This window comes from Plectropomus leopardus, chromosome 12 (assembly GCF_008729295.1).
Source record: "Plectropomus leopardus isolate mb chromosome 12, YSFRI_Pleo_2.0, whole genome shotgun sequence".
NCBI classification, from domain to species: domain Eukaryota; kingdom Metazoa; phylum Chordata; class Actinopteri; order Perciformes; family Serranidae; genus Plectropomus; species Plectropomus leopardus.
In genome coordinates, this window is record NC_056474.1 from 16,538,753 (window position 1) to 16,558,313 (window position 19,561).

The 19,561-nt window shown below is 38.5% G+C and overlaps 1 protein-coding gene and 1 long non-coding RNA gene across 2 annotated transcripts; one reads left to right on the forward strand and one right to left on the reverse strand.

Moving 5' to 3' along the window:
- Nucleotides 1-1,500: 1,500 nt before the first annotated feature.
- LOC121950877 lies at nt 1,501-18,004 on the reverse strand. Its single transcript, XR_006106357.1, has 6 exons — nt 17,980-18,004; nt 16,675-16,730; nt 15,312-15,479; nt 10,484-10,560; nt 4,389-4,482; nt 1,501-2,165 (listed from the first exon to the last, which is right to left on the reverse strand). It is a non-coding gene; the product is annotated as an uncharacterized LOC121950877 (long non-coding RNA).
- On the forward strand, nt 8,918-14,221 carry tm6sf2a (transmembrane 6 superfamily member 2a). Its single transcript, XM_042496963.1, has 10 exons — nt 8,918-9,332; nt 10,496-10,599; nt 10,678-10,775; nt 11,120-11,223; nt 11,311-11,393; nt 11,475-11,599; nt 12,438-12,539; nt 12,658-12,750; nt 12,844-12,963; nt 13,045-14,221. Exons 1-10 carry the CDS (start codon nt 9,241-9,243, stop codon nt 13,252-13,254), a joined length of 1,131 nt encoding a protein of 376 aa, XP_042352897.1. The 5' UTR covers nt 8,918-9,240; the 3' UTR covers nt 13,255-14,221.
- Nucleotides 18,005-19,561: the final 1,557 nt, after the last annotated feature.

Here is a 19,561-nt window from a genome sequence, read left to right on the forward strand (position 1 = left end):
TTAGTGAGGACCTGATCCCTATGTAGAACTGCTCTTTCTAAGGAAATGCAAAACAATGATTTTTAGTTGTATGTGATTATACACTAAAGAAAACATACTTATTATATTATATTCCATCTCTGCCAATATATCCCTCTATATCCTACACACTGGTCCTTCAAGAAGAACCTAGATCCCAGTAACAAACCTGCAAAGTCATGGATGAGGTCTTTGATGAGGTGACCGATGATGGCGTAAAGAACGCCCAGCACGATAAAGATTGCCATGATCAGGTAGAGGACATAAGTAGGTAGATGGATAGCATCCCGAGAGGGGGGTATGTAGCTCTCAAACAACACTGTCCCATCTTCTTCTTTGAAACGAACTTTTAAGCTGTCCTCCATTGCTGTCTGTCTTCAAAGCTGCTGTCAGCCCGAGAATCCACTTAATATCTCAGAGTCATCGCTGTATCGAAATGAAGGCGACACAAAGGTTTCATCTTAGAACTTTGTATGCAAATCACAAAAAGATCAGAGACACACTCTCCAACTTTAGAATGAAATATGTATCCACAGTATTTGTGGAGAAACCTCATTGCTTCACACAGTGTAAAACAATAAACATGCATTTTACTTAATAAAGGTTTAGCATCCAGAATGTGAATAAAAACATCCACATACAGCACAAACGCAGGCGACGGTCCTCCAATTCACCGCGTGTCGTCACACTCCTGGCAGCACTGAGCAAGTAAGACTTAAATTAAAAGTACAACTATATCTCTCACCCTGACAAGTTCTTTATTTGGTTTCCTTGTACAAACTCCCTATCTGTCTGCCTGTGGTGCTACGCAGATGGAAACTAGATTAGCCTCAGCAGCTTGAGGTACTCAAGGTCAGAGGAACGATGCTGCGAGCAGTTTCCTAATGAGGCAGAGAATTTACCTGATGCATAGAAAAGCATGCAGATCTATCTATCTATCTATTATCTATCTATCTATCTATTTATCTATCTATCTATTATCTATCTATCTATCTATCTGTCTGTCTGTCTGTCTGTCTGTCTGTCTCTATCAATTTATCTATCTATCTCTACCTTCTTCTGCTTACATCATTATCAAACAGTATTTAATATGGCTAATGTGCAGTAATCCTCAGCATTGACAAATAAGGTCACTGCCCCTGACATACCCAGGTATTAGAGGAAGGTAAGATGGATTAAAGGACACAGATAAGACATGACAGCACTTGTGTATTATTCAGTTGTTTACTGGAGAGAAGCTTAGTCCAACACCAGAACAGGACAGATTGACTGGAAAATGCACAGGCAATTCATATACAGTTTTACAATTTTTCTTGACATTTTTCAAGATAAAATCTGGCATTTTTATTTGAACGTGTTTTCATGATAAACAATATTTGAGTTTCAATGTTAGTTATTGAAATAAAATGTACATTTTTACAGCTTTGACGTTTGTTTGGTACATAATTTACATTTCTTAAGTATGAGAAAAATGTTGTTGGGCAGTAGACAATAACACAGTGCAATGTATCTGGAATGACTGACAATATAAGATTTTTCTACATATATTTTTAAAACCATTCTATGCAGGATTTTTCTAAAAAAACAAGACTCATACAAAAGTAATCACTTTTCATGATCACTTATGAGCCACTAGGTGTGTGCAGCAGTGTATTAGTGAACATAGTATATCTTTAATAAGTTATCAAAGCATTTCTTAGCAAAATGAGTACAAACTTTACATATTAAGCAATGTGTTTTATATAAAACAGAAAAATACTTTAGCTCACACTTCACTACAGCAAAGAGACAACAACTGAGATATGTGTCAAAAACTGATCTGAACCACTGTTGTGACAAAGTGAAAATTTAGAGGGATGTGGCATAAGGGGTCACGGGGCAGGCGAAGGTCACACTATGAGTGGATATCCTTTTTTCTCCAATGCAAGATGGCGCCATTGTGCTTCTCGGAGGAGGAGGGGTGGATGGGCAGTGGCAGCCTCCGTCCTCCCGGTAGAAACCGGGCAGTGGGCCGTCCTTTTCCTTCTCCATCTTCAGCCCATCTTTCTCCATCAGCTTACTGCAAATGCTCAGCCACCGCTCCTCCTCTATTTCTGCTCTTGATTCCTCTGAGTCATTCTCCACTGGTTTGGGGCCAAGAATCCAGTCTGTGAGGAGAAACAGAGGAGAGAAAAACAACATGTGAGAGTGAAATGATTTTTTTGTGACTTGTAAGTGTGACTTTTGAAGGGGCACTCCACAAATTTTCTGTTGCTCTGGGAGGGGCACCCTAAAGTTAACCTTATAATGTCAGCAATGATGTCATCAAATTAAAGTTTCTTTTGAGTTACATCATGTGAAATACTGGATCCAGTGTTTAATGCAAAAAGTCCAGATATCTTCACTTAACTTCACTTCACTTAGCTTAAGAGAAAATAGCCCTTTTTTAGAGTGACTTTAGTGGTCATCCACTCAAATTTTAATCAGTTCTTGGCAATCATCTTAAAAGAATATGTCACACCCCAAATTACTTTTTGCTTGTCAGTTACTCAGCCCGTGTTATGTTGAATTTTGTTTTTCTTGCATGGCTCCAAAGGTTAACGAAGAATCCAAAGGCGGAGAAAATTCTTGATGATTTGGAGTCATCCGTGTTTTACAACAGCAAAACTATAACAAAGAGAAATGTGTTTGATGATGAGACTTGGATTATATATGACAGTTTGAAAATGGATGTTTAAAAACCAGAATGTTCTCCGTTTTTGGATTCTTCATGGACGCATGCGAGAAAAACATAGTTTCAGTATAGCACAAGGTGAGTAAGTGATATACAAATACTCATGGGAGAGGTGGAGTATTAATTTAATAGTAAATCATGAAAACTGTCAGGAAGGTTGAACTCTGCACACAAACCTAAGGGTGAATATGAAGGAGAGTCACTGAACAACACGGTCAATCAAATGGGGTAAAAAGGTAAAGACAAAACACTGGTGCACTTTGGGCCCAAGAGTTCGGAGAGGAAAAAGGACTCAAAGACACCAAAGAGGAGAGAGCGATGGGAAGGAGACGACACCAGCCAGGGGTTACCTGCTAGGTCATGCATAAGATCTTTGATCAGATGTCCCACTATGGCGTAAGTGGCCACTATAACCAGCACCACCCCGACTAGGACATAGACTACATTGCGTGGCAGAGTTATAGCATCTCTTGCCGGCGGTATGTAGTCCACGAAATACGCTTCCTCCTGCTTCCTCCTGGACAGCTGGAGGAGCTGCCGGTGCTCAAACACTAGCTGTGTGAGGTTCAGAAGAGCTCCTCCTGAGGCATTCAGGGACACAACTGGTTGTTTGCTCATGGTTAAAGTCGCTTTGGCAGAGGTGGTTTGTGCTGTCTTTATATGATGGTGTGTTCAGGTAACGTGGTGAAGCTTTGGAGCTGTTTCTTTGGACGATTTATTGTCTTGTTGCAGATCCAAGCTCTGTCACAATGCTGTGGAAACTTGAAAAATGGTTGATAAAGGCTTCATCAGAGACGAGGACGGAGAGAAAGAAGATCTTACGTAAACATTTTTATATTTTCAGAAGCTGGGAAGAATGGCAAGACTGATGACAGATGGAAATGTCAAGATGGTTCAGAAATAAGAACACGGCCTCTCATGAGTGACAGCTCGCTGTCACAAGACACTGCCTCAGAAAATGTAGTTCACCAGACGAGAAAAATGTGATACCGTAAGTGTGCCAACTGTCCTAATCTTTTGTCTAGACTTAAATCCCAACATTCCTCCTTCTAGTGTTTTGGAGAGGGGCCCTCGGTCAAATTTCCGGGGGAGCGAGAAGTGTGAGATGGGTGAGAGGTGAATATAGGACAGACAGAGTTAATAGGATTGAGTCTGTCACAGAGCAATATCAGCTTTCCATCTGTAGGGATTAGAGATATGAGCGAGGAGAGGTGGACAGTAATACAGCAAAGAGGCTTATGCTCCTCCATGCCCATGTTATGTGTATATATATATATATAGATATACATACACAGTATATACAGTACATATAATGTGTGTGATACATATATTATATATATTAAGTAAACCCACTTTCTCTTGGATTTATGGATTTTTCCCTATGGTTTAAATTCATCTTAAGCGCAGCAGGTCCATTTCTCATATTCCATAAATGTCCTGTCACATAATTCACTGATATGACACTTTATTTTCATGACTCATTTCTTGCTTAACAACAGAGCAGATGGTGATATCTCAAAATGTACCAATAAATATACCCATAGGTAAAAAAATGTACATCATCCAATGTAACTTATGAAATTTGCTAAAAAGAGAGATGAAAAAGAACAAATGTTGATGAAATGAAGATGTTATGTGAAGTTTTATGATTGCTTACCTTGAAATCAAGACCTGGAACAGCTCCTCAGTTTTTATCTTCAACTTGTGAATGAAAGGAGTTCCAAACTGGTGTGTGTAGTACACAGACAGCTCTGGAAATAACCAAAATCACACAGTAGAAAGTTAAAGTCATGCAGACAAATAGACTTACCATAGTGCTGTATTAAAAAAAACCAACCATCAGTGATTTAGGCAGTGATTCAAAAATAAGATTTTATCCACTCAGATCTTCTCGGTAAAGCATCAGGACAGGAATCAGGAAGACTGCTTCTCTACTCTTTAGGTTCATTTTCTTTTTGCTGCTCAGGAACTTTGCAAAACTGAGAAATGAGAAATTGCCATTCAATGAAGGTGATGGCAACATTCGCAATGAGGATGAACCAAGAGACCGGGTGGAGACCAAAGTAGAAGACGTGTTCTGTCATGTTGCGTGGAAGCCGAAAGAATTAGAAAGAAAAAAAAATTAAAGGATGAAAAAGCTGAATGAAAATCTTGCTGAAGAAAGAGCCAGGTGAAGAGAAGACAAAACAGAGGAATGGATGTAATGAAAAAGCAGTGTGAGGTCAGTGAATGTGTCTCAGGATGAGGCTGTCAGGAGAGACAGGCTGAGTCTGTCAGTGTCAAGGTGTTCTTTAGTAATCCATGAAAGGATTTGGGTGACACATGCCATTGTCACCAGCAACACCTTTTAACTGAGTCAGCAGATGGCAAAACAGAAGACGGGTTCATTTAACAACGGCTCAAGTACCTGTTGATGCTACAATGCAGCTGCTTCACAGCCATAAATATCACTACAAGTAGACATGCATGATAATATCGGCACGTCATCAATATCAACAAATATAAACTTTAAAATGAAATATTGGAACAACCGGCCAACATGCTGATATCACAAATCCTAAGTTAAAGTATTTTTCAGATTTTGCACAATATGAATGAATGAATGAATATTATACACACTGAGAAGCGTATATTTTATTCTTCATTTGATGTTTGGCCATCAAGATACAAGTATGCATAATATGATGTTAATTCCACAACAGAAGAGACTAAAATTATGTGGGGAAAAAAGTGGGTATCGATATGGGTATCGGTTATTGGCCAAATGAGTTGTGATATATTGCTATATCAGATATAGGCAAAAAATCTAATACCACACATCCCTAACTAGAAGACAGATCACAAACAATAAAAACAAGCAATTTGATGCATTTTCTACGCAAAATATTTAGATAAAGCCTGGGCATTACCTGTCAGAATGTCTCCGTCTCATCCACTGCAGTGTCCATTCAGTTAAGTGAAAATTTCAAGTTAACAAAAAGAATTTCCAGGTCTTCTTCACATGAAACAGGAAGCAGATCAATTGAAAAATCTCCACTGAGTAAACTACAAGCTTTTCTAGCTCTCTAGTACTACGCAAAAAACCCCTAAAGTCAGTCGTTCAGTCCATATTGACTGTGACTCCCTCAGGCCGGGGTGACCACCTTCTTGGGTTTGTCTTCTGGCTCCATCAGCCAGCTGAAGTAAACATCGCTCAGGAGGAAAGCCCAGTAGACAACAGTTAAAGAGGTGTTCACGGTCATGATGCCAATGATTAAAGGGTGCAGCATTGCTGCAGACTGGGTGGGTTCTTTGAAAGAATCTGTGTCACTTTGAAAAACGCCGCTCGTCTGCTGTCCAGGCCAGGGATTGTCTGTGCTTTAAACGCCTCTCTGTGTGCTTCCCCTCTGAACTCCCCACCCCTCTCCACTCTCTCTTTCCACTGGCCACTAAATTCGTGTGGCAGCAGCAGCAGCATAATCCTCTTCAGCCGCTTTGTTGCAGAAGATGAGGTTGCATTAGATGAAGGCCTGCTTTACAAATGTTCATCTGTGAGATGTTGTTGCGTAATTCACATGTTCATTCTTTACAATGTGCAGAAATAAGAGTGTATGAGACAGTATTTTGGAAAGAAACTGCTCAAGACAAGGCTGTTTTGGCTGTAGCCAAATCTAACCCCCTCCAGGTTCCACTGTTTGGCTGTATACTGTAATACTAGACCACCACCACCAATAACAATAACAATAACAATAACAATAACAATAACAATAACAATAACAATAACAATAATAATGGCATTTTGTTAAGTAATTTAAAATTAGGTATCAATTTACTGATGATTATTTCGGATGGTCGCGCAGATGTGAGTTTGCTTGTCGTAGCATAGCAAATTTTGTTTAATTTTTTGTTTTTAACAATATATTTCAGGCTACCGATAAAAGTGTCCCTGATATTCTTGGTGTATTTTTTACCAGAAGGCAGGACATATCTTTTTATTTTATTCAGATCCCAATTAGCTGCTACTAAAGTAGCAGCTACTCTTCCTGGGGTATACAAATGACAAAATATAAAATAAGACTAACACACACACAAAATGTCTAATTAAGAATGTGATCAAGCTCAAAAAAGGAGTGGGATGAAGAAGAGTTGAAGACTTTCTCCATTTGTTTAAAAGGCAGCAAAAAAGTTGAAAAAAGCTGAATATTATAAAAAGTATAAATAGTTGAAATGAGAAACTTCATAGCAGGAATGTCCTGAAAGAGCTGAATATTTTTGATAGTTCAGTGGTGTCAATAGCTGAAAGTATGCAGAAGAAGTTAAATGCCAAAAAATGTACATAAGAAAATTGAAATAGGAAGTTGCAGGATAAAGAAACAAGATAACAGTGTGGCTGCTGAAGCATCTACACTAATAAAGAAAAGGATAACAACAGTGTGGATGCTTTGAAGTGTCAAGTCATACTATAGCATGTTGCAAATGCCATACTATTGCATTTGGAAAAAATGGTCGAAAACTTCATCGTTCCAAATGTCAAAATAAGTCACAGTCTAGTATTTTGAAGGAGTTTAGAGTGTAGAATTTAAAATGTTGAAAAAATTCATACAATAGTATGTTGCAAAATGCCATACTATGGCATGTGGAAAAAATGCTCAAAAAAGTCATCCTTCCAGATGCTGGTAAAACTTATGGTACAGCATTTTGAAGTTTATAGTGTAGTATTTCAAAAGAACGGTCCAAAAAGTCAACATTTATAGGTAGCTTAGGTCATTCTGATAGGTACAAATGCCTATCAGAATGGTCTACCACCTATATACTGAAAAAAATGAACTATAGTAAGTCGCAAAATGCCACACTATAGCATGTGGAAAAAAATGGTTGATAAGGTCATCGTTCCAGATGTCAATAAAATTTCTGGTATAGCATTTAGAAGAATATTATAGTGTAGAATGTCAAAAAAATGGTCCAAAAAGTCAACACAAAACCCATACTATAGCATGTCTAAAAAAGCCATACTATAGCATGTGGTAAAAGCGGTCAATTAAAGTCATCGTTCCAGATGCTGATAAAACTTATGGTACAGCATTTTGAAGATATTTATGGTGTAGAATTCCAAAATAACAGTCAAAAAAGTCAACAAAACATTCCGTCGCCATTATAAATTCAGAAAACGTCTGAACACAGCATAAAACTTTGACAGCAAAATTACAAAAACCGCAAAAGATGTCTAAGAGCCGAATCATAGCTGAAGAGTTCAAGGTCTTGGGACCCATTTAAAGTTCAAATGAAGTTTCTAGCTGAAAGTTCAAAGTGGAGTGGCTTGAAAAGGATTTGAAGATTTTATCCATTCATTTTAATGGGACAAAAAAAGTTGAAAAAAGCTGAATATTTTAGAAAGTATAAAGAGTTGAAATGAGAAAAGTAATGGCCATAATGTCCTGAACGAGCTGAATGTTTTGATAGTTGAATGGTTTAAATAGCTGAAAGAAGCGGAAGTAGATAGGTGCCAAAAAACATATGGACATGGAAAAAGAATAATAAAGATTTGAAAACCAATAGTTTGGATGCTTTGAAGCTTAAAAAAGCTAATAATCTCCCCTTTTAATTGTGTACTCAGCTATTTAAAAACAATTATTTGTGTTATTCCATTAATAGATATATGGGGGGACATTTTGAATGTACACGAATACCTTCCTTTAGTCAAGAAATAGAACAATGACATAAAAAACCCCAGTAACTGAAAAACAAACATAATCTTTGTTCTGAACTTTATGCTCTCTCTCAGATATAATCCAGAAACTAATCAAGACTGGAGACATCAGATGGAGGAGTTCTTAATCTGACACAAAACAGGACAGATGGCTCTTTAATGGAACCCCAGGGGCCACAGGAGCCCAGACAACACTTCAAAATGTGCAGTGTGACCTGGATTTCTTTTTCATTATAGTGCATGTACCTAGAATTCGAAAATTTGTTGAAATTAGAAAGGAAAATGACAAAGGTCGAATTCAGTGTTTTCAAAAAACCATCCAGGAAATAAAGCTAAATATAACGGATGTTTCTCCAGCAGGTGGCAGTCTGTACAAGCAGACACTGAAAGGTAATTGACCAATTGCATGATTCAAATGGTTTCCTAGACACGTGGAATCACAAAGCAGATAGTTAAGCAGCAATCAGTTGCACCCAGAAATGCCATCGCGCTCGTTGTCACTAGTGCGCATTTTACGCATTACGCATGATCCAGAAGTCCATTTTCAGCACTTTGCACCGCTCATCTTTAAAGTTGCGCTCATTAGACGCGACTCCTGCCCTTAGCTGAACTTTGAGATCTAGCAGACAGCACACGCACTGTAGCTGTTTCATCACAGATCAAAAGGCAACAGGAGTGACACTCCTAATAACCTTTTTCCTTTGGAGACAGCGCAGAGGACATTGGCTTCTGACATGCCTCGCTTCACAGCCCAGCGTGTTTAGCGGGACATATTTCTATAGGGACATTTCTTTCTTTAAGAGGTCAAACTGAGTTTTCTACAATGAGGCCGCCGGTGGAAGTCAGCGTGTTGATCCCCTCTCTCCTCGCTCCTGGAGTTTTGTTTGCCATGAACAACATCCCCGCGCTTCAGGAGTAAGTGTGCACGCACTCTTTGATAATTTCACTGTGATCTCGGCCCGCTATATGGAGGCATCGGACGGTTATATTAATAGGCTTATAAAGCGGCCCACCGCCCGAGGGAGAGGGAGTTTTAGCGAGGGCGTGTTTATCCCGAGGTAACCTCGTTTAAAGTCACTGTTGAGATTCTTAAACCAACACAGAAAACAAGCCTCACTTAAGCCTTTAAGATGAGTGAATCTAAGGAACGTGTATTAACTCTCAAAGGTAAATTGCAGTGTGAGGCCTTAAAAATGCAAGTATCACGCAAAGTCTTTAGTCTTTAGTCTCTGTTGGTTCCAGTTTAACCCTTTGAAACCTGGAGTGACGTCACTTTTTTGTGCTGCTTACAACCGCCTTTCAGAAGTATTTCTACCTTTAAACCCTCAGCAGAATGGTTTGATTTCTTTCAAAAACATGAGAAAAAAAATCAACAGCAACTTGACAAGAAATGTTCCATAAATTGCAAGAAATTAGTAGATTTAGAAATGTATTTTTTAAAAGCGAGGGGAAAGGTCATGAGAAAAAGAAAAGAACAATGGAAAACTATATTCTAAATATCATAATTCAGACTACATAGATAAAATTATGTTACAAAATTATTATATTCAAAAAGCATTTTTGCAACAAGGTCATTTTGTTTTTTTTAAACTTTCCTTTTTTCGTTTTGTAAATAACAATTTTGAGGTAGCATCGGGTCATTATTTCTTTGGTTGTTTACTGCCTTCTTCCCATGTGTTTGAAATAAATCAAGCCAATTTACTTGTTTCAGTGGATTAATTAATCCATAGAGCTGCATTTATGCTGCTGCAGTAATGGCTCAACTATAGTTTCTTAACTTTCTAAGACCTTTGATTTTGTATAAATCTTGACCAGTGTGACACAAAACAGAGAATTTGAATATCAGCAAACAAATAAACAATCCCCAAAGTCAATAAAAACTCTTTCAATATGAAATTTAAATGATAGTTGGGGACTTAGGAAATGAGTAGAGGAGTTTGTTTTGGAGTTGTTGAAATGCAGCCTGTGTTTTTTTTCACAACCTATAAACCTATCTATAAAAATGGAAGAAATGCCTATGATGATTTTACAAACTACAATTTGTGAACTGATGTACAAACTCTCACCTCATTCCTCAGACCTTATCCTATCCTGGGAATGGAAATTATCGTCCTGGGGTTTCTTCTCCTCCTCCTCTTCCTCACTGTGCCAGACAAGAATAAAGTGGACCCATTATTCTATGGTACATCCCGACAAACACACTTTTTAACAGTGAAATTAAGGCATTATTTTCTAATTGTGTCTCTATGTGTCTGTACAGTATTTGCAGAGTTTTCCTTCACCTGCATGGTGGGCCTGATCAATGCTTTGGAGCAGGATGGGCTAATCTCTGGCTTCATGGGTTTTTATATAAAGAAGGTAAGAGGAACGACACTGAGCTGAACCTTTAATTTCTTTGATGGTTTAGATTTCAGATGCTTATATGTCAATAGTTAAAGGGGACCTGTTATGCTTTTCCTTATTTTCTGTTGTATATATTTATGGTTACAGTGAAGGATGTTCATAGCTAGTGTGATCAAAGTTTCAAATAACGAGGAAGATGTTTGTAAAAGTAATTCCTGTGAACTAAAACCTCAGACTTAGGAATACATAAGTCTCTGTTACAATAATTCCCTTGGCTGCAATGATGGTGCAAAGACACAGACAGCAATAATATGGAAGAGATGGGGAAAAAAACTGATCATGTGGTGATGTGTCTTCAGGGTGAGCCTCATCTAAGTACCGCCTACGCTGTGCTGATGTCTTACTGGGAGGGCATCGTTCACTTGATCCTCTTCCTCATCATCATCCACCGCATGTTTAAAGGGTATGCTGCAGCATCACCATCAGAAACCCATCTACTTTGTGTTCAGTGAGTCCTCTGATGAGACATGTTGATTTTCTGTCCATGCAGGAAGTCCTATCGTAGCCTGGGGCTGCTGTGGGCTGGCTCCTCAATCGCCCATCAAATCGTACACATCCCAGGAGTGGTCATTGGTGAGGGCTGTTTGCACTGGATTCATCGCATCATCTGTATTGGTTGTCTGTTTTCCATTATTGATGTCGTCGTTTGTGCAGGTAAATACGGGTCAAACATTCGACCAGCCTTTTGGAGGAATGTCCCATTATTTTTGGTGCCTTTCTGGGCGGCCTCGCTGCTCTTCAGCAGACCCAGAGAGATGCCAGTCATCACAGCAGACAAGGTAAATCTCAGCAGTTAAGACACTGACAATATGCAGTTTATCTTAGAAAAGTGGTATCCAACCCTTTTAATATCAAATTATTTCATTTCAGCTATTGTCAAAGGACTGAAGTGGTGAAACTTTAATCTTTGCAGTGAGAAAAAAAACAAAGATGAAAGAAAAGTATAAATAGATTAGTTTTTTTCTTGTTTCCTCGCACTGATAATAATCTTGGCAACGTCCCAAACACTAGGTTGGGAACCTCTGCCATAAAGGGTCCATTAATTTGTGCTTATTTACTTGTATTATTGTATCACAGCCTGACTGATGATGAATTTGTAAAAGCTGGTATCACAATTAGCTTGTATTTGTAAACAGTGGTGCATGGCTTTAATGTCTAGTCAGGACGCCATTCAGGGTTCCCACATACTCTCATGGACAAAGTTAAAAAACTTTTCTATGACTTTTCAAGGACCTTGTTTTTTTTTTCTTGCCCTACTTGCCTGTAAGTGTAATTTCAGCTATTTGGCAGGTATGAAGGGAGAGACTGAACGTTGGTTAAAAATGACGAAACATACGTGATGGTAAACAAACACATTACGTCGACAGCTTCAGAAAGTAATTTTACATTACATTAAACGCAACAAAATTCCATGACTATTCCAAAACTGTTAATGATTTTCACTAATTCCACAAATTTTCTAAGCCTGGAAAATGTAATTCTGAAATTCTATGACTTTTCCAGGTTTTCCATAACTGTGGGAACCATGGCCATTACTCCACTACATCTTGAAATATCAAATATTGATTTGCTGCTGAATGTATCGTACATTTGTTGACATTTTCCCTGTGTTTCTAGATTTCAGTAGAGCAGAAGAAAAGTCTGCTATCTCGACCTGTTGACCTGCTTCTGTCTCTTCTGTTAATTGGAGCTATGGCCTTCTCTGTTTTCAGAGGTTTTGTGAGTAAAACTACATGGAAACTGTTGTATGTGCCCAGCATTACTGATTTTGAATGAACCCACTGAGACATGAGGTCACATGTGCAGTGTGGATACTATAACTCCTGCTCTGCTCCAGGTGGTGCTTGACTGTCCTCTAGATGCCTGTTTCACCTACATTTACCAGTACGAGCCCTACCTCAAAGACCCAGTTGGCTTTCCCAGGGTTATGGTCAGTTTGGAGAAAAATACACCAAATTAAACCAAATAGTGTGTATATTCTTGACTAAAATGATAATGATCTTTGTGTGCATCATTCCTGCAGATGCTGGTGTATTTGTTCTATGCTCTGCCACTGCTGACTGTCCTCATATATGGTCTTAATACACCTGGATGCAGCTGGATGATGGACTGGACCATCTTCTTTGCTGGGGCCATGGCTCAGGTAAATGTCTTTGCTGTTAATAATATTCTTTGGAAAAACATAATAAAGCATAAAGCTGACTTCCTCCTGCTGATCTCACAGACCCAGTGGTGCCATATCGGAGCATCTCTGCACTCCCGCACTCCCTTCACGTACAGAGTCCCAGCAGACAAATGGTGGCCTGTTATCACCCTCAATGTGCTACTGGCTGCTGCGCCGGCTCTGCTGGCCCTGCGCTGCTGCATCAACCCCGCTTATTTTATGAAACCTGTTCCCAAAGGACAGACCAACAACGAGAAGAAGAAAAACTAGACCACACAACAGCCAGGGACTGTCGAGGAATACTTTACACTGTGACAAGGCTAATGTTTTCTGGGGACTCTCTTTGACGCACAAACTGCATTAAACACACAATTTTTCAACGTTAAACCCAGACGAAATCTAAAAATGTTGCTCTCTGAGTCAACTGTTCAAAATATGTCACCTCGCACGACAGCAGCTGCAGCACTCCCTGCATGGACTATTGGACCCTGATAAGAAGGCTGTTGATGGAGTTGAGGACTGTGACTCATGCAGTCACCCAGTTGGTATCTTCCCAAACTGAGACTATTAACCTGGATCATGCAGTTTGGCAACACACTGCTAGAGAGCAACAGTCATCATTATACACCTCTCATGCAGAAATCCACAGCACAGCTCCACAGCTTTAAGTTTATATTTACTGATCTAAAATCGGCAGTCACTGAAAACTATTAGATTTCATTGTTTAAAAACTGAATATTCTCTGAAGATTCTCTGAAAAGGCTGAATGACTGCAAGTTGCTGATAAAAGAGATGATAGCAGATGTTACTTAAGTGGAGAATTTGATGAAGGAAAAACATCACCTGGTGCCTGATATTGTGAAAAAAATTTGATCCTACATAATGTCACAGGGGTGCCAACCAATTAATTACTTCCTGGTTAATAGTTTAATCATTTGGTCTAGAAAATAATGAAAAATGTCACTCACAATTTCCAAAAGCCAAAGGGGACATCTTCAAATTGTGTCGCCCAACCAACCCCCAACGATATAAAACAGAGGAAAAGCTGCAAATCCACACTCTGGTGAAGCTGAAACTGGAATTTTTTCACTTTATTTTGTACACTAAAAACAAATGGAGCACTGGATTTGGCATGTTTTTTGTATGGGGCACAGATTATATGAGCCAGGTATTGGCATTATCTTTGCGTGTCTTAGCTGATGTCTGTCTGCACTTTAAATAAAGTTTTCAACGTCAATATTGTCTCCGGATGGTGATGTCATTGTGCCCTATGTGCGGTGAACCGCTGGCCCAGTTAACTCTGCTGCCGCTGTCAAACAGATAAGAGCTGAACCCTGGATTTAGGTGAGCAGTGGTACACAACGGCAGCACAAATGATCACATGACACGTCAGTCAGCTGGCCTTGAGCTAAACGGTTTTGTTTTCAGTGACAATGTGTAATTTTCACATGGTGGATCATGGTGGTTCTGTTCTTTTTTCTCAGAGGTTGTCGGCTGAAGTTCGCATTTTAAAATTTAAAGATACACTTAGTGTTTAGTTTTCTAAACAGTTACCACAGTCATGAAAAACCTGGAAAAGTCATTTCACTATCAGATTTTCCAGGGCTGGAAAAGTGATGGATTTAGTAAAAATCATTGAAAGTTTTACAGAAAACACGAAATTGTTTTGTGTGATGAAACTGTTAATTATCTTCCGTGGACAATTCCATGTACTGTAACATAACAACAAATTTATATTCTGTAGCTGACCCCATGACATTCCTCTAATATTCATCAATGTGTGACATTTTTGTTTGTCATCACATCCTTCTCTCCCTGCATGTATGCCAGCTCACTGAAATTATGTTTAAATAGAGTCTGAGTCTGGTATTTTTGAAAAACGCCAGGCAAGTTGGACAAAAAAAAGAAAAAAGTCATGGAAAGTTGTGGAATTTTAAACCATGAACCCTGTAGGAACCCTTTTAAAGGAAGATTATGTTTTTTGATGTAGTGTCCTGAAATTTGACACTCTGGGCAAATTGCAAAATAAATAAATAAATAAATACATAAATGAATGTATACAACAATTACACATTGATACATTTTCCAAATAGAATGGAGTAATGGCAGAGGAAAGAAAAGTAACAGAAAATTAGCTTTTGGACTATCCTGACGAAAAACACTGAGACATGGGAGCTATTTTAAATTAATAAAAATTGACAAAAAAAGAAAAGAAATATGAATTACTTAAAGGTCTAGTATGTAAGATTTAGGGGGATATATTGGCAGAAGTGGAATGTTTTATTTAGTGTATTAACAAACGAAAAAAGGAATTGTGTTTTTGTTACCTTAGAATGAGTGGTCCATATCTTTATGTGCAGCAGGTCCTCTTCCTCAGCACCCGCCGTGTTGTACCGTCATGCTTCTACGGTGTCCCAGAGTGGACAAACTAAACACAAGGTTCTAGAAAGAGCCATTTGTGTTTTTGTATCAGCCGCTGTAGTTCTCCTGCACACCTGGCACATGGGGGAATTTGAAGTTAGATGCAATCTGCAAAGTCAGCCACTAAGTACCATTAAATCCTACTAGACCTTTAAACATAGACAAATATCCAGAAAACAAAAAATGTTGATGAATTTCCATGTCTTCTACATAGGGGCTTTCTGGCCTTATTAAAAGTGTTATAAAATCTTGGCTATGGCCCTAAATTAATCAAGTTTCTACGGAAGGTAAAATCTACAGAGAGAGGAATCGTGCAAATTCCCGTGTTTGAACTTCAGTATCAGATTAAAATCAAACACTAATGTACCAGAATAAAGCTGAATGAATATTTTGACAGCAGGGTTTCTGTTGTTTTTTTTAGTCATTCTGGCAAACAGTCTTTTCTGTCCCGCTTACCTGGTGGGCCATCCTGCTCCCTAAAAATATTCTGCTCACAGACACAGCAGAGATGAGAAAATTGCCTTGTGAGGCAAACAGGATGAAACTATTGCTGGCTATGTGGAGTACAATATGAAGTGAGGAGGAAGGCTCAGAAAGATAAAGCCAAAATAAAGGGGTTTGATTGAGTTTCATCTGCTGGGCTACCAACCTGACGCGATAGAAACAATCTCTAAACAACACAGTGCTTTCCTGTCCAAAAGTAATGGATTATCTGAACACACTCCAGTAAAACAAAACTCAACAGTCTACAGCCAGGCAGCTCTCTGTGGGGTCAGTGTGCTAACATGATTACAGAGCTAACACGTTGACGTTTAGCACCTTTGATGTTCAACATTTAAGTTTTAGGTTGCAAACATTTGTTAATAAGAACTAAATCTTTTCAGGGTAAATGTCAATTTTTAAAGTAACCAATGTGCCGAGCACAGTTTTGACCTGATGGTGATGCTGTAGGGGAAAAAATCAAAGATTCACCAAAATAATCATTAATACTATAAGGAAAATAAATTTGTGTACCAAATTTTATGACAGTCAATTCAATATTGTTGAAACTTTTACTCAAAACAGTAAATGTCTTCATGGTGGCACTCAAAAAAAAGTTAGGTATCACCAATGACACAGTACTGCAGGGACGCATTTTCTCTATTCCAACCTGGAGGCTAGAATCCCCCTGGTTAAGTCAATAAAAAGCCTCTGGGATTTTCCCATTGGATTTTGAATTACTACAGAAAATAATGGTAATAATGGTTAACAAAATTTTATGATACTTACTAATTTCTTCACAAATGTACACAATTTCTTTTTTTAAGCACAGATGCAGAAGCCCACTGTCAGGAGAGAGAAAAAAAAATTAAAAGTGGGGCCCTTTATGGCCACTGACTCTGGGACATTGGCACATTTTACAATGTCAGTATTAAACTTCCTTAAAACTTGCATAAGTCATTATACAGTCCACCACTGTTGCCCAAAAGCTCTCTTAAGTGGGCCCCCTTTAAGTTACTTTGGGGCTTCGATGACCATCCTTGCCTGGGGCCCCCCACAGTGTAAGATCACCAATGTGGAGGCGTAATTGCCAGAAAAGCTTGAAGAACAAACAAGGCCTTTACCACCGGTGCATGACTCCAACACTTCCAATTTAAAACTCAGATTGGAAAACAGCCTCCAACAAATTTTCAAGTAGAACAACAAGGCTCTAAAGGAGGACCTGAATGAGTTTGCATGTTTGGCGTGACGTTTAACCAAATGTCCCCAGCAACCTTATTTAGCTGCTTGTGAGCAACTGCCTTTTTTCACCTAAAAGCTTAAAAAATTCACAAGTGTGTTAGCTTACTGACATATTTAATCATGTTGAACAAAACATGAAAATCTCTTAAGCTTATTTTAACCAAAAAGACCTTATTTCAGGCATTTAAATACCAACTGACTTTGAGACAAGGGAAATGGAAGTGAACTTGTTTTTGTGTTTCAGGACTCACCCTGCATTCATGTGTTGTTGGAATAATCACACAAATTAGCTCCCGACTGGAAAAATTCAGATGAAGACTCCCTCAAGTCAAACAACGTGAAAAGTTTTCAAAATATTTGGTACACAACTTGCCGAATTGATATCATATCATGCAGAAACATGGTGGATTAAAGTAAATATTTGGTTGATGATAAGATTTGTTTTCTATTAATCCATGTATTGAATATTGTTTTTTGCTCACACGAAGTTTGTAATATTATAATTGGTTGTTAACTGTCCAGGCAAAGTGAGCTAGATTTTAGATAAACAATGTGGGTTTTTTTTTTTTGTTTAAACAATCTTAGTGTCACAGTCTCACTCTACACAGTGCAAGACCCAAATGCAGAAGCAATGTATAAGACAGCAGGGAGAGTTTAGAGGTTTAATCAGAAAAGGGCTTATGACCACCAAGGCAGCCGTCTAACAAGTACATCCAAATTCCAGTAACACAAAACACTTGGAGAAAACTAAACTCGAGCACAAAAGGCTGGAATGATCAAAACAGATAACACAGACCTCAAAACTCCAGGAGACAAACAGAGAAAACACTAAAGAAAGAAAACACTACTCACTAGAGAAGCACAGACAAACTGACAAAGAAAAAAACACACAGAGAACAAATCACAAGAACAACACACAGCTGGAGTAGACTTGCACAGGAAAAAGGAGGGAAACAGCAGGATTGGCTGACAGTGAGGGTGTGGTGGGTAACTAAGGTGGAGCAAACATGACTGATACAGAACAGGTGTGCAGGGAAAACTCTCGGAAAAGGTAAGGACTCACCAATCTGATAGAAGGCAGGTGTGACAACAGACAAAAGTAGGAAGTAAAACATGACATGATATAACCTACAACATAATCAGAAAATGACTGAAAACATGTATACATACACAAAACAAGGAAAAACACAAAGAACCCCCAAAACAAAGTCCACAAGATAACAGACAAAAAAAAATGATTATGGAACTGAGCAACAAAATACAACAAATCACAAAAAAACATATTCCTTTAAGTGACATGAAAAGATTGACACCACCCTCAAATGATCCCTGTCCCCCACTGTATGAATGTTACCGCAGTCGTAGAATTTCTGCAGATGCAGAGGTAAGTAGTGAGTAAATCTTACGTAAATAAATTATTCTATAAACGTCACTATAATGGCTGCAGTAAATGGGCTATTATGAGCATTTTTTAGATAATAGGCTTGGGCAGTATGTGATATTTCATACCTTCATATCTTTGTGAAATTTCATGGGGGTATACGATATATGATGGTACAAGTGTGCAGCACCCTGCCCCCAGTGGACTGTGTGCTACTTACTTTCAGCTTTTCAGACTAATAAATACACAATAGAAACTCACAAAGTTAAGTGATGTAATACTCTCATCCATATTTTCCTGATTAACCAAAGAAATACAACTGTAAACCTTTTGAATTCAACTTTCTCTCAGTCACAGATGACTGGCGTTGTTTATTTGCCTCAGTAACTCATCGTAAAACACACTTCATTCAGACTGGACAGAAACAAAATAAAACTCACCCAAACCATCTTGGTTATATTGACTAGTAATCTAGTGTGTAAGTCCACTGTTCCAACAATCACCAGCTCCTGTTTGGTCAAAATAAATCCTTAAAACATGCCATTATTCCTCAGTCTCTCTCTGTCGTTGCTGGTTGCCGGCTGCTTACAGTCCTGTAACTTATCCCTCCACTACTTAGTGTTACGTGTCTTTCAGCACAGCTGCCTGTTCCATCAATATAGACCGAAGACTGAGCTCTGATGGTGCGTGCTGTGCACTACATACAATGAGTTTAATAGAAAGAGGAACTCTTGTATTTATGCTGGCACTGAGAAACATTTGGGATTTCTAAATACCCCAGTATACCGTAATACCGTGATACTGCTCAAGCCTATTAGATAATTTGTTTATAAAATATCCAAACGACTTATTCCTCTCATGCACTTCCAACTATTCATCAAAATGAAGTCTGCTGTATCAATCAAAATTAGCAACAAAACATTGCATTTTGTAACAGTTTTGTTGCCCCCTCTATTTTGCTCCAGCTCTGGAAGTTACACTGCAGTATTAGTTTTAGTGATAACGAAGGTGTGCTGTCATGCACACTCTAAATGTCTTGTTGACCAATCAAAT

Coding starts and splice junctions, on each gene's coding strand:
- tm6sf2a (XM_042496963.1), top strand. CDS start 9,241: ATGAGGCCGCCGGTGGAAGTCAGCGTGTTGATCCCCTCTCTCCTCGCT. Junction 12,540..12,657: donor TCTCTGTTTTCAGAGGTTTT/GTGAGTAAAACT, acceptor GCTCTGCTCCAG/GTGGTGCTTGACTGTCCTCT. Junction 12,751..12,843: donor TTGGCTTTCCCAGGGTTATG/GTCAGTTTGGAG, acceptor TCATTCCTGCAG/ATGCTGGTGTATTTGTTCTA.